Genomic DNA, 15,188 nt, shown 5'->3' with positions numbered 1-15,188 from the left:
CCTGGCTTGTCCAAACCACCAGTTACTTTATTCAATGACTATCAAATAAACTACACTTTATTATAGTGCTGATTTTTTTTAATGCATAGGCCCGTTATCAATATGTGTGACCCTTACTTTGACAGTTTACTGGTATATTTCCTGTTAACAGTCCCACTCAGTCCACGTCGGGGCATCATCTCTTTAGAGCCAAATTTAAAGGGACCCTTATCAAAAATGTGGATGTGATAACAATGTGTTAACGTGAAACATACAGGCTTGATATAATAATAACATATGAGAGCGATTTAGTCGTTCTGTCAACGTCGAGCTGAAGTTAACGCGAGGCTTCAACAGCCTGAGTTGGACCAACCAGGGGTTCCGGGTTTCAAGTCTTTTTAGTACCAGATTCCTAAACTCCTTATTGGAATGAGTGTTCACACACGTTCACGTGTCCTCGTTTTGAACTCATGTTATAATGAACGCGTCCACTAGGAAGCAGTATCACATTTATCAAACCACAAGGTATAGAAGGAAAAACGATTTCACCCAAGTGACGGTTAAAAAAACAAAAAAAACAAAAAAACAAAACAAACCACTACATTCTCAAACAAATGTGAACAAAATTTGGATTTATCAACATAACCGGACGGGACAACGACAAGATACGCACCGATGCTAGAAGATCCCCTTGTAGCAGAACGATGCTGAAACGTAACCACGCTGACGCTGCAGGGGTGAGCCTGGTAACTGATCATTCGATCAACAGCAAATTAATCAGCAACTTTTTTCTATTTGATTAATCGTTTTACTAATTTTTCATTCAAAAATTCCCAACATTTCGTGGTTAGAGCTTCTCATGTGTGATGAGTCTTTTTCATATCTGATATTAAACTGAGTGTTTTGGGGGTTTGGACTGATGGTCAAATAAAAGAAGCAATTAGAACACATCATATCTTGGGCACATCTCACTATTTTCTGAGATTTTAAAGACAAAACAATTCGTCATCAAATTAATGCGCAGATTAATCGATAATGAAAATGATGGTTGGTTGCAGCCCTAAAAATCAGACCAAACTCTGAAAGAACATTTGCTTAACATGCTCCATCGCACTACGTCGCCGAGATTTGGGATGTGCGTGTGTGTCGGCTTCTCTGCGACCGACTTTTACCTATAACATCGTTACCTGCGTAGGTTCGCACAGACGTTTACGGTTAAATCTGTAGAAGCAAAACTCCGGATCAAGATACAATGATTTCAATGATTTCCACGTCACTTTAGATCTTAGAAAATATCTTCAATGCAGAACCCCACGACAGAATTCAAATCATTTGTCTAAAACACCGTTTTACAAAATGGCTCAGGACAATTAGCAGGACCCTTTTCAACGGCTATCTTAACAGACTGTGCGGACTGCCTCCAGGTGCCGGTCCCCTCTAACAGCTACAGGTTCAGGTCTGAGCTCCTACCTGGACTCTGCATGTTAATGTAGCAGAGGATCTTGTCTCGTCCTCCTCTCACCGGCTCGGACTCGGCCCTGCCTCCCTCCTCTCGCTCCATCTCGGGCTCTAAACTGTCACCCGCCTCCGCAGCGCTTCAGAGGTGAAATGAAACGCGGATCCCTCTTTTCTGGATCTCATGATCCTCCTGCCTTCAGCTGAGCGCTCCTATCCTGCCCTGAAAAACTGACGTCATCTCGAAGGAAACAGGTCCAGGCTACATTTTCCTCACTGAGCCCTATTTTTAAATCTCTTTTTGGCTATTCCCCTAATTTCTAAGGCACACTCGACTGCACCGATGACTGAAATCGGCAGGATGTCCTCTCTGCACCTTCAGGTAGATCTTTTGCCTTTTTCACCTTTGCTGAGACTCATATACAGAGAAACTAAGAGCCTGAAAGCAGCCTCCTTGCATTGATCTCGATACGAGCAGTCGTCTTCAGCTGTTAGACATTTAAAACGACGCAACTTTCTCTCCGTCTGCCTACCTCTCTCTCAGCCTCAGTTCAAAGCTCAGGAGAGCAGCTTGGAGATGTGTGACATCATCGTAGCCCCCAGCCAATCCTGCGATGGCAGTGATATCACCGAGGCAACACCCCCCTCCCCTCCTCTCTTCTCTGCTGCATCTTTCACTCTGTGGATGGATGATGTCATCGTTTCAGCTGCCGCTCAGTCTGACCGACCGACTGACCAATACCCTTACTGACTGATACACTGACTGACCGACCGATACACCGACCGACCGACCCACTTACTGACTGATACACTGACTGACCGACCGATACACTGACCGACCGACCCACCGACCGACCGACCGACACCGACCGACCCACCGACCGACCGACCGACCCACCGACCGACCCACCGACCGACCGACACCGACCGACCGACCCACCGACCGATACACCCACCGACCGATACACCCACCGACCGACACCGACCGATACACCGACCGACCGACCGACACCGACCGACCGATACACCGACCGACCGACACACCGACCGACCCACCGACCGATACACCGACCGACCGACCGACACACCCACCGACCGATACACCGACCGACCGACCGATACACCGACCGACCGATACACCGATACACCGACCGACCGACCGATACACCGACCGACCGACCGACACACCGACCGACCGACACCGACCGACCGACCGATACACCCACCGACCGACCGACCGACCGATACACCGACCGACCGACCGACCGACCGATACACCGACCGACCGATACACCGACCGACCGACCGACCGATACACCGACCGACCGACCGACACCGACCGACCGACCCGACCGACCGACCGACCTACCGACACACCGACCGACCGACCGCCCGACCGACCGACCGACCGACACACCGACCGACCGACCGACCGACCGACCGACACACCGACCGACCGCCCGCCCGACCGACCTACCGACACACCGACCGACCGATACGCCCGACCGACCTACCGATACACCGACCGACCGATACACCGACCGACCGACACCGACCGACCGACCGATACACCGACCGACACACCGACCGACCGACCGACCGACACACCGACCGACCGACACACCGACCGACCGACCGACACACCGACCGACCGACACACCGACCGACCGACCTACCGACACACCGACCGACACCGACCGACCTACCGACACACCGACCGACCGCCCGCCCGACCGACCTACCGACACACCGACCGACCGCCCGCCTGACCGACCGACCGATACACCGACCGACCGACCACCGACCGATACACCGACCGACCGACCGACACACCGACCGACCGACACACCGACCGACCGACACACCGACCGACCGACCCACCGACCGACCGACCCACCGACCGACCGACCGATACACCGACCGACACACCGACCGACAGACCGATACACCGACCGACAGACCGACCGACACACCGACCGACCGACCGACACACCGACCGACCGAGCGACACACCGACCGACCGAGCGACCGACACACTGACCGACCGACCGACACATTGACCGACCCTGAATCGCCTTTCTGCACGGCTAGAACCTGAACACTGTATGGCTCACCCAACCGGCCACAGTGTGGAGCTCTCACTGAACGTAAACACTGAACCTCTGGTCATCTTTGCCCAGTGACACTTTCCGATAAAGTTTACTCAAAAAAATGATCGTGACCTTGACAATGTTGACAAAAGGAAGAAAGGCCGCTTTACTTTGTGTGTTCAGATAAAAGTCTGCCTGGTCTCCAGTGAAGTTCAATTTTATGTCACAGCAGTCTCAAGACTACAGTTTTAGCCAGAGCATGTAAAATACTAGTCCAATGATGTTAAAACTAGCTCACTACAGTTCATAACAACATGTAAAATACTGCAGCATAAAACACTACTGGTGGGACATCGGGTATCGCCAGAACGGCTTCAATCGGCCTTGGCATTGATTCTCCAAGTCTCTGGACTCTACTGGGGGGACGGACACCATTCTTAGAAAAGACACTCCCTCATCTGGTGTTTTGATGGTGGTGGTGGAGAGCGCAGTGTAACACGTCGGTCCAAAATCTCGCTCAGGTGTTCAGCTGGGTCGAGATCTGGTGACTGCCAAGGCCACAGCACATGACTCACATCATTTTCATACTCAAACATTCAGTGACCCCTCCTGCCCTGTGGATGGAAGCACTGCCATCCTGTTTCTCTGCTCACTCTTCAGCTCCTTCCTCTAATTTTGGTCACAAAGAAAACATCTAAAAAAAAAAAAAAAACACATCCCTGCTCAGCTCTGGAACAGGATTCTTCGGACAGAGGAAACCAAGATGAACTTGTACCAGAATGATGGGAAGAGAAGAGTGTGGAGAAGGAAAGGGACGGCTCATGATCCAAAGCCTCCACATCATCTGTCAAACATGGCGGAGCCAGTGTTATGGCCTGGGCATGTATGGCTGCCAGTGGAACTGGGTCACTAGTGTTTATTGATGATGTGACTGCTGATAGAAGCAGCAGGATGAATTCTGATCAGATGGATAATGCCCCAAAACATAATGCGAAAGCAACACAAGAGCTTCTCCAGGCAAAGAAATGGAATATTCTTCAATGGCCAAGCGAGTCACCTGACCTCAACCCAGTTGCTGCGTTTCACTTCCTGAAGACAAATACTTAGGGCAGAAGGAACCACATATTTCTACAACAGAAGGCAGCTGCAGTAAAAGGCCTGACAAAGCAAATCAAGGGAGGAAACTCAGCATCTGGTGACATCCATGTGTTCAGACTTCAGCCAGTCATTGACTACAGAGGATTTTCATCCAAGTATTAAAAATAATCCTTATATCTATAATTATGTTGGTTTGTCCAGTTACTTTTGAGCCTCTGAAAATGAGAGACTATGTATAAAAGGCCTTTAATTCCTAAACGGTTAATGTGACATTTTTGTTAAACCTGTTGAATTAAAGCTGAAAGTCTCCACTTCAATCACGTCTCGATGGCTTTGTTTCATATCCACTGTGGTGGTGCACAGACGCAAAGTTATGAAAATTGTGTCACTGTCCAAAATGGGTTTTAGACCGTAGGATAGACAAAAGAAGACATCTAAAGACATTACCCTGGTCAGTGGGACATTATTACAAGCATTAAACAATTCATCAAAAAAATGGATTAGATTAAAAGATTTCTAGATTATTCTGCAATTTTTGGATTTTTTCCTATGTCCCTCCCCAATCTCATCTCGAGGAAAGACGTGACAAGCATATGACTCTTAATCCATATGATTGAGCAACAGCTGCGACGTGTGACGGTGACACAGATCCAGTGTGACGCTGCTTCACTGCTGTTAGAGGAACTTAAAACGACCATCGAGGAGTTTGGGGCCAAAGTAGCTCGAAATCAAGTGACATCTGACCGAGGGAACCAGAGTTCACCCAGAAAACAGCCCTATTACAGATCGCTGTAATCAGCTATCCTATACAAAGACTCGGGTATTTTTACATCTTTGATTTTTCTTATTAACATGCTTTGAGCTCTTTTCTTTTTACTCACTACTGAGCCGTTTTTTTACTCACTGTGGTCAACTGGATTAACAGCTGGATTAACAGCTGGAATAACAGATGACCAGATGAATAAAAGGTTTTATTGTTTCCCATTGTCTGTAAATGCAGGTTAAAGTTTTCTCCAGCCAAACATGGAGCCAGGCGTGTGTGTGTGTGTGTGTGTGTGTGTGTGTGTGTGTGTGTGTGTGTGTGTGTGTGTGTGCGCATGCGTGTGTGTTAGTGTTACCTGGTGCAGCCTGGTTCATGTTGAGCTCGCTGGTTATCAGAACCTCCAGGACCTGAACCAGAGGATCCAAACTTGACTCAGACCTGCACAGACACACAGAGTCACTGTAAGATTCATCAACATCACACATATACACAGAGAAAGATGTTGAGATTCTTCAGGTTTAGTTTCTGTAAAGGAATTTTGTTTTGAGCATCTCAGGAAGACTCAAAAATCACGGGAGTAAAAACAGTCACCGTAGAAAAAACCTACACGTAACAACTCAAAGGTAATTTTTTGGTGCAGCTGCCTTCAGTAAAACAAAGAGTTCCTGTTCTCATGATTCATGTTATTCACAATATCCTGTGACTCAGGATGTAACATTTACTGTTAATCAACTGTTGAATTATTTATAATTTTTATTTATTTATTGCAAATGTGCCAAATGCAATATTTAAAAAATGTACTGGTTAATACACCGACCATGAACCATGATGCCCTCTTCTCCCTCTTTCCCCTTGTTTCCCTTGTATGCTGTTGGCCACCAATTGAGACGCAAAGTGACCAAAAAAGTCATGTGAAAAATGTTTATTACTTTGTCCTCCCAGGCAGATATTACTCTTGGGCCTTGCTGCCAAAAACCTAACCAGCTCTAACCTGATACTCGTACACCGTTTTTCAAGAAGCTAAATTTAAGGGGAAAAAAACAACTCACCAAATACTCTTTCATCTAGCTGGATGTGTGCACAGCCCACCACTGTTTCAGAATGCATCCACCCATACTTAGTTTCATCAGTGCACTTTTACTCTAAGACAAGAGTTTAATTCTTGTTGTCAAGTTTTATGTTTTGATGGCGATATTTTACATTCACAAGCGTAGGTCCCGGCCTAGTTTGCTGCCTTTTCTTTCTGAAATCAAATGTCTCTTCCTCACTTTAAACCACATGAAGAAACACAGAAGCTGCTATTACTGCCTAGATAAACAGAATTAACTGGAGATTGGTTTTATTCTATTTATACTGATTTTCTATAATTATTTACTTTGTGTTTGTGCCTTTTAAACTTTATTTAAAAATGTTTTTGCTTTTTTTACCTTATGTTCACCTGCTGGAATTTGTATGTTTTGTGCAATGTCAAGCTTTCTGCTCACCTCTTGTATAATTAATTCAGGATTTTTTAAATAAAGCTTTTCCTTCTAAAATAAAACTCAGTAATTGTAATCCCGCTGTCAGTGTGAACACGAAAAGTGAACAAACTGTGTCGCAATTTCTCTGAAATGCTGCTGAAAATTCACCTATTTCGTTTCTGGCCAAATTCATGAAACCACAGAGAGTTCACAATCTGTACAGTGGCTAATAATTCAGCCAAGAAAAAAATTAAAAAAGCGAAATGAACTTTTGTCAAATATTCAAACGCTGTTAATTCTCTTATTTTGGGCTGCACAACAACTGCTACTACTGTAAGCTGTGTGTGTGTGTGTGTGTGTGTGTGTGTGTGTGTGTGTGTTTATTACTGACCCTGCAGTCTGTCTGAACAGCAGTGGACTGAAGCTCTCAGCCAGGTTTCGGGGGCTCAGCTGGTTTCTGGAGCCATGCAAACAGAGTCGGGCGAGGTGTCGGACCACGCTGAGCAGGGTCAGGCCGTACTGGGCCGGGCAGGCTGGCGAGCTTGCCACACCTCGCAGCACCTGGGCGCAGTCTTCTGGGTCTCGGACCTCTGCAGAAGGAAGCAGTGGGGCAAAACTTTGAACAAAACACAGACTCGACCACAAAGAACAAAATTCATTTAAGAATCGTCAGGACAAGACAAGTGGGGTCTGGTTTTCTGCTGACCTTGCACCGCTTGGATCATGTCAGCCTGCAGCGAGGAGGGCAGGACGGGACCAGGGAGGTCAAGCAGGAACCGGACCACCCCGTCACACAGGGACGACACCTCCAGCTGCTCCAAGTCTGAAAATAAACACATCTCTCTTTAAGGGACAAGGATCAAATCACAGCTGCCTTCAAGATGATCATTTAACTTGAAGATTAAGTTGAAGTTGGCCGTCTCCTGCCTCTAACGAGCTTTCGGGATGTAATCTAATTACTCGTCTACAACTGAGTAGTCGTTTTCGGACAAGTCTCAAAGTAACTCATTATTATTAAAAATGTGTTTGGAGGCCCATGTCTGTAATGATCAGATTTTCCTCCATTTTGTCTGAAGTTGTTTTACGTGGTTGATCGGAGTAGAACACAGCTCCGCTTCTGTCGCCTGTGGGAATCAAAACAAGCCGATTGGTTGCGACTCCGGCAGGTCAGGGGACATTTTCTAAAAGCTGAAACTCCGTCTTTAATCTCCGACATCACGCCGCTAGGATTTTGAGTCTTGACATTTATGCTGAGAATCACATTACAGTGCTGCTGACATCCTGTCACTTCTCCAGTCTACGAGTCTCTGTGTGTGAATGGGGTTCGCTGTTATCATAATGAGCAAGACTTCTTGGAAAAACAGGACATGATCCAGTTCGCAGCTATTCTGATGTGTTTAATTGTATCACATGATCTTCCTCAGAGGACGGCGTTTGCCCAGTTGTTATGGAACTGTATGTTCAAATAACCATTGTTCTGAGAACTTAAATGACTTCTTCTCGTCCACGTTGGCTTTAAAATGGGACCTTGTGGTTGGACTGTTTTGTTGCCAGCTACAGTCTCCACGATCAAGAATGAACTTTCAGTTGCAACGTGTGATTAACATCTAACACCCACAAAACAACTTCTGCTTGGCTACAGTCGATCTTGCGATTACTGGTTTACAAATGAAATTGACTCAAAATGTCTGAGGGTAGAAAATGACTCCTCACCGGTGTCGGCCAGCTGCCGGGTGTCCAGACCTCCTCCACTCACGCTGCGATACACACTCGGACTGTCCAGACCTGCAGCAACACAGACCGGATGATCAGCGCCACAACACATGAGCCAATGGAATTAGAGGTTAACGGTGGCCGAACCAAACAGAAGCCATATTCTGCTGAAGGTATCGGGTGTCTGAATTGTAGAACCCACCTCCACCGGGTATTAACCTGTGACCTATATCTGGAAACATTATCTGGGTATTGACATCTGATCACAGGCGTTTGCCTTCACACCAGGTATTAATAAGTGTTATTGTTATGTACGTTCTGCCCACAGCGCAACTGAATCTCAAAATGAAAATAAGGCAGGCGAAGCTGGAGGACTTGTCCCGGTTCAGGGACGCACTGCTACTTTATGAGCTCTACTGATCATTTCTTTGCATCGTACTGCGTGGGGATTTTTTTTTTTTGGTTAAGAATCTGTCCAAGCTGCACGGACGTCATTTCATTTACACCTGCTGAGATCTGATCACATGTGGTCTGTTAGATCTCATCTTTGCATTAACATGCGTTTTTCCTTATCTAGATGAGATTACATGACACAGGATGCGTGTTTACAGCAGGTGGAAACGGGTTAATGTGAAGACAGCGATGGACACTGAGGTAAGGCTGGTTATCATTCAAAACAATGCCCAAGCTTTGGAATGAATTTTAAACGAAAAGGGTTCACTTTTTCTTTTATTCAACAAATTGTGCCACTCAGCTGCTCTGTAGGGATTTAAGGGTTGAGGGATCCCACGTTTAGGCCATGTTTGCTCATCAGATTCGCCTTCACTGCTGCTCCCCACATCAGTAGAAGCACCCGCAGAAACTCGCGTGTTGTCCTGTATGCACTGTTCATTTATGTTTAAATGCGTGAGCTTGGTACCTTTAGTCTCTATGGCCTCCATCAGTCTGCTGAGGAGGGCAGGGGCTGTGTCTGGGGGTCCAAACTGCTCTGGCAGGTCTGGCAACATGAAGCCTGAAGAAAAAAAAACACACACAAGAAACAAACTGTTCAACAAAACGGTTTCTGTAGCTCAACATGGACAGAAGATGAATGAAACTCTTCTGGCTGAATCATCAGTACAAAAGAGGAACAACGGGGTTAGAAAATATCTGGATCTTGATTTAAGGTAGAAGAAGCCTGTGGACATAGAAGCTGAAGGAGAGAAGTCAACAAACTCACAAGGTGCATTTCACTAAACAAACATCCATCACGGAACTTCGCTCTCTGTTGTTAAAGCTAAAGATCAAACTTTGCAGAAACCTGATAAAGCATTCAGCAGTTTACATCAGTTCATGGTCAGATTAAACGTCTCTGACTGGCTTCTTCTACATAGCAACAGCAGCTCTCCACAGATCTGACGGGGGGGGGCACACTCAAGTTGAAATAAACTGAGACAAATCGTCTGGTTAGGGTATCCAGGAGAGCCACGGGTTTCTGTAGCCGTTTTCCACACATGGATTACGTAACATTGCCCACTTCATCTATCTGTTAAAGTGGCGGCTTTCTGTCGTACAGACAGAAGAGTCTTTGACGTTGAGGTTCCTCGTGGCTTCAGACGTGGCAGCACATTTACAGAGACAGACACAATGATCGTTGACATTTGGAACAGAGAGAGAGAGACACACCGAACAGCAGTGAGTTGAGAAAGTCATGACAGTGTTTTCTGTTCTCTCTCAGGCTGCATCACTAATGGATTTTAAAACTTATTTTGTCACTGAAGCCTTAATTAATGGCGAGTGACAGGGGAGTTTGTCTCACTTTTCGCGGTGAATCCATACATAAATTTCCACATCAATCTTGTCTTTTAAAACTTATTATCAGGGAGCGACTTCTGCTGCTCGTTTTATAACGTCTGACGGTGCACAAGCATCGAAGGACGTCTGCTTGGGACTCATCATTCATTCATCCACGCAACTGGAATGAAGATTGAAAAGGGAGAGTGCGCGGGTGTGATTATTACATTGATACTGAGACAGTTCATTTAACCTCTTCGGCTCCAGTCTCACTGCAGGAGGGAAACGGACTGATTTGATCTGTGTAGAATCTCCTAAAATAAAAGAAAACTTAAAACTGGCTATCGCACGACTTTCCCTGGTTTATTTAGAATCAATTGTCACTTCGAAAGTGAAACATAAGTTTCAGGTCTGAAGGTCAGGGTGCATACGTGACCTTTACAGAAAAGTGCCACGAGACCAACACGTTAAACTGCCATCATATCATTGTAAAGGGCTGTTGACTAAAGTTAAGAAAATGAGTAAAATATGAGTTAGAAGTGGGAATTTACAGCGGACACAACAACTTCAGGAACCAGCAGCTTCACAGCTCCGTACCCCAGGGACTCAAATGCCTGAGGATCTTTTAATATGAAAGGGTGAAAGCAGCAGGAAGCAGAGGTGGCTCTGCGGCTTAGTGCAACAGAAAGGTAACATCAACAGCCAGGTTTCTGCTGCTTGCCAGTTTTCACCGTAGCACACACACCAACAGCAGATAGCATCAACACACACACACACACACACACACTGAACAGTAAAATCAGAAGCACACACTTCCTGTGTTCTCTGGTAAACCTGGTAGCAGCAGAACAGAGCTGTGTGTGTGTGTGAGAGAGAGTTATTGTGCATATAGCTCCTGGCGAGGAAGCAGCTGAAGGAAATTGAAGTGTGTGAGTCACACTGAGCCAGTTTCAGGCTGATAAAACTGTTTCGAGTTTCTACAGAGCACAAGCACGCATATATGGACAAAATTACAAGCGACAATGATTCACAGTATTTAGCAGTAAGCACAAAGCCCAGCTGAGGCTGATGGGAATGTCGGTAGTTTCACGTAAACCAAATTATTTGACACATTGAGGCGTCGACCCGATGATGGCGCTGGATTTAAAGTCAGAGGATCACCAGGGTCAGGAGGATTCCTGCCCTGGATACCATGAATGTCTGAACCACATTTCACCACAGTCCATCCAATAACTGTGGAGACATTTCAGCCGAGCATCTGACGGACGGACATTGCCAACCCCTAGAGCCACACCGCCATCATGGCTATAAACGCCACCCCTGGACCTGTTCTTATATTCTGGGAACAACAAAGGAGGCTTTCATAAGATATCTACACACTCGGCTTCAGCAGACTGCTGAGGTCAGACATCTGTGTCACTTCACCGCAGCGCTGAACATCAGGAAAAGGTCACATTAGTACTGGGAATTTTTGAATGCATTCTTTTTTCACACCGCGGGTAGTTTTATTAGCCGCAACATTAAAACATTATTTCTGTGTAAAAAATTTTCCATAAACTAATTTTAGATGACAATTTTCTACTCCAGTGGATTCACATTGGTGAAATATCGAGCTGAAAGGGTTCCTGCAGAGTTTTGAATACCACAGAGTGCACGGTAAGAACGTCTACCGGCTGCAGCGTGATGGCCGGCTATACTCTCATGATCGCACCGTCAAGAGGGAGAGATGGCCGAGGAACAGCCAAAGAGGAGAAGAAAACCTGAAAAGGAAGTGCTCCGATCAGGCGAGGCGCCAAGAGCCGCGTTGACATCGACGAGGCTTTCCAGCAGAGAGTCCCGAAGACGGATGCGGCGGTTGCTCCGTTTCTGCTCGACAGGTGGGCAACACTGGTTTCGCAATGTTTCACAGAGCCAAAAGGTCAGTGCTGTTTTGGGCCGCTTGCCGTGGTGTGTGGTGCCTAATCCCAGCTGGCTAGTGAGCAAGCAGGTACCTGTGTCACATTTGTGTGTCCGGTAATGTTAAACTACTTGCCCACGGACATTCGGCTTTCTTTCTAGTTTGCTATGGTAGCAGGAGAGCTGCGAGTATCGCCGTCTGCAGCTGGCGTGCTGGCTCTGGGAAACCGTCTCGTCCTCTCTGCACGTTAGATTCACAGCAGCAACTGAAGCAACAGTTTGCCGTCTCGTCGCTTGCTCTGTATCGTGGTGGAGGCTGTATTTGTTTCGCTGTTACGTTCATATATCAACAGTCTCTCTCCAGAATCACTTACTCTTCTCTTAGGCGGACAATTATTTATTAAGAACATGAATTTACTGACATTTATATCATGTTTTTTGTCAGGTTTCCCAGCTGGTGTTGTTTGAGCGGCAACAGAGGAATCACATTTTTCACACAAACAAAAAAAAAATCAAAAATTTGGAAAGAATTTATTCGATAAAAACGTCCACTCCGAGGTTTAATAATACAGAAGTCTAAATCGAGCTTCACTCACCGTCTGACTCGGAGTCGGTCCTCGCCGACGCCGCAGATGGCGGTCTGGGTGGGCGGGGCTTCGGTGTGGGCGGGGACATCCTCTTTCTGCCGACAAACTCCACGTACGTCCCCGGGAAGTCGCCTTTTTCCTGATGGCCAGAGAGGGACGAGTTAGAGACACGGAGATGTCTACATCTAACAAAAACCGTGCGATGATGCGTGTTACTGACGCTCCGTTATCATGAAAATTACGTTACATTAACCACTGCAGAGTTTGTCCACCAGAGGGCGCTGACACATTCACCACCCCCCCAATTGTAAAACGATCCTAAACACACCTTTACCTCAAGAACCATATTTAAAAGGGATCGTTACCAAAAACATTCATTCATGTTATGTGGTTATGTTAGGACTGCATTATTTTCATTATTATTTCCAATTAATCTGCCAATTATATTCTCGATTAATTGTTTTCTCTATTAAGATGTGAGAAAATAGTGAAAGAAGTCGCCTATAATTTGCCAAAGCCCAAGATGATGTATTCATATCGTTTCATCTGACCATCGGTCGAAAAATATTCCAAAAATATTCAGTTTACACTCAGATAAGACAAAGAAAAGCAACCTGAGAATCTTTAAGCGACAAATGTTTGGAATCTTTGTTTAGAAAATGACTAAAATGATCAATTACCAAAACAGCTGCTGATTAATTTTTTTCAAAATCGACTAATCGTTGCAGTTCTAGTTCATGTTACAAAATAGACATTGCATTTACTTTATCATCAACTATCTTGATGATAAGAACTTTGTTCTGAGTCATTTTTAATGAAATATTTCAAAATTTTCTGGGTGCAGCTCATCCAGTCTGAATATTTCCTGGTTTATCTGTGATAGAAAACTAAGGACAGCGATGTGATGTATGTGATGTATTAATCAAACTAGGGATAGTTTTCTATCACAGTAAACTGAATCTCTCTGAGCTCTGGACTGTTATCAGACAAAACAAAGACACCCAAAGACGTCACCTTGGGCTTTCGAAAATTGGGATGGACATTTTTCTCTATCTTCTGACATTGTTGACCACACAACCGATTCATTGATGGAGAAAATCTACAGATAAAAATCGATAAAAACAAACAAAAAGAAACTTCCGTTGCAGTCCTAGATACGCTCTAGTGTTCATTTTGGTATCTGCCTCAAAAGTCAAGTACCGAGCTTCCACATCCAGGCAAGATCTTGACTCTCAGCTGTGGATCCTCCGGCGAAATTAAAATGTGATGAATTAATCAGCACTGTAGCTGTTGGTCAATCAATAATGGTAGCTATGTGTTGTTGTATAATGGCATAAAGATTTTTAAATGTCTGGCGGGAAGACTTGCGGAGGCTTCGTTCTTTGCCTGACATAGTGGGGGGTGAGAAAGATGATATCAGTAAATGTGTGGAATATTTTATGTGCACAATTGAAGGAACATTTTTAAATAATAATATCAGAGCCGAGAGTCAACACAAACTGCCTGAACAAACATGAGGTGGTAATGGACTGATTCCTGACATAAAGCAGCAACATAAAACCTTAAAAACAACCCGGGAGGGGCCGAGTGTATAGCTGTCAGGATGTTAGGGAAAAAAAAACCACACAAAAAAAAAGAAAAAAAAAAAAACCACAGTGTTGTAATTCGTTTCCAGCGAAGAGAGTTTTTTTCAGTGGTTCGCTGCGTTTCCTCCCACAGCGCAAGTAGATGAAATGGAAACTTTAAACTGCGTGCAGGTCTGCGAGCGTGCCTGACCGTGTTTGTCAGTCTGTATGAGTTTAATCTGACAGACTGGTGAACCTTTCAGGGATGCCTCTCACCCAGTGCATGGTGGGATACTCTTCTGAGCAGGAGCGCTAGTTTTGAGAGCGGTTGGATGGATGGACGGACTTTGTTCCACGGAGCTGAGGAATCATCCGTCTCATACTCGTGTCCATGTTGTGAACAGAAAAGTTTAGAGACTGAAATGTTTCATCAATCCAGATAATCTTCATTTTCATTTCATCTTCTTTAACACAGATTTTATTTCATTGATTAATTGTCTGACATGTAAAACGTTAAAAAGATGATTACAATGTCCATCAAATGCTCCCAGAGCCCAAAATGTGACAAAGAGCTTATTTACAGAAAAAAAAAAAAGAAACAACCCTAAATGAAATAAAACAGAAAAGCAATAAATCTTCACAGCGGAGAAGGTCAACCAGCTAATGTTGAGCAGTTTCACCAGATAAATTATTAAAATGATTAAACAGTTTTCAGATTCGTCAATGATAAATTTTCTTTTGCCGACAGCCAAAGAACTTACTAACCCAAATAGAGTTTTAGAGACTATGATAGATAAACAAGTAATGAA

The 15,188-nt window shown here is 45.2% G+C and overlaps 1 protein-coding gene across 1 annotated transcript in view; it reads right to left on the bottom strand.

Moving 5' to 3' along the window:
- The window catches only part of LOC120805057 (phosphatidylinositol 3-kinase regulatory subunit alpha-like), a 31,130-nt gene that overhangs the window by 11,333 nt on the left and 4,609 nt on the right, over window positions 1-15,188 (bottom strand). The window contains exons 3-8 of the mRNA XM_040154897.1: window positions 12,824-12,953; window positions 9,478-9,570; window positions 8,559-8,630; window positions 7,552-7,668; window positions 7,237-7,435; window positions 5,741-5,823 (exon numbers count right to left, since the gene is read on the bottom strand). Of these exons, the coding sequence (XP_040010831.1) occupies window positions 5,741-5,823; window positions 7,237-7,435; window positions 7,552-7,668; window positions 8,559-8,630; window positions 9,478-9,570; window positions 12,824-12,953 (694 nt within the window). The remainder of the gene's footprint in view (window positions 1-5,740; window positions 5,824-7,236; window positions 7,436-7,551; window positions 7,669-8,558; window positions 8,631-9,477; window positions 9,571-12,823; window positions 12,954-15,188) is intronic.

The sequence above is a fragment of the Xiphias gladius genome, chromosome 19, assembly GCF_016859285.1.
Source record: "Xiphias gladius isolate SHS-SW01 ecotype Sanya breed wild chromosome 19, ASM1685928v1, whole genome shotgun sequence".
Taxonomy (NCBI): Eukaryota; Metazoa; Chordata; class Actinopteri; order Istiophoriformes; family Xiphiidae; genus Xiphias; species Xiphias gladius.
The sequence above is the reverse complement of the archived record's forward strand: the minus strand, read 5'-3'. Positions and strand labels throughout refer to the sequence as shown.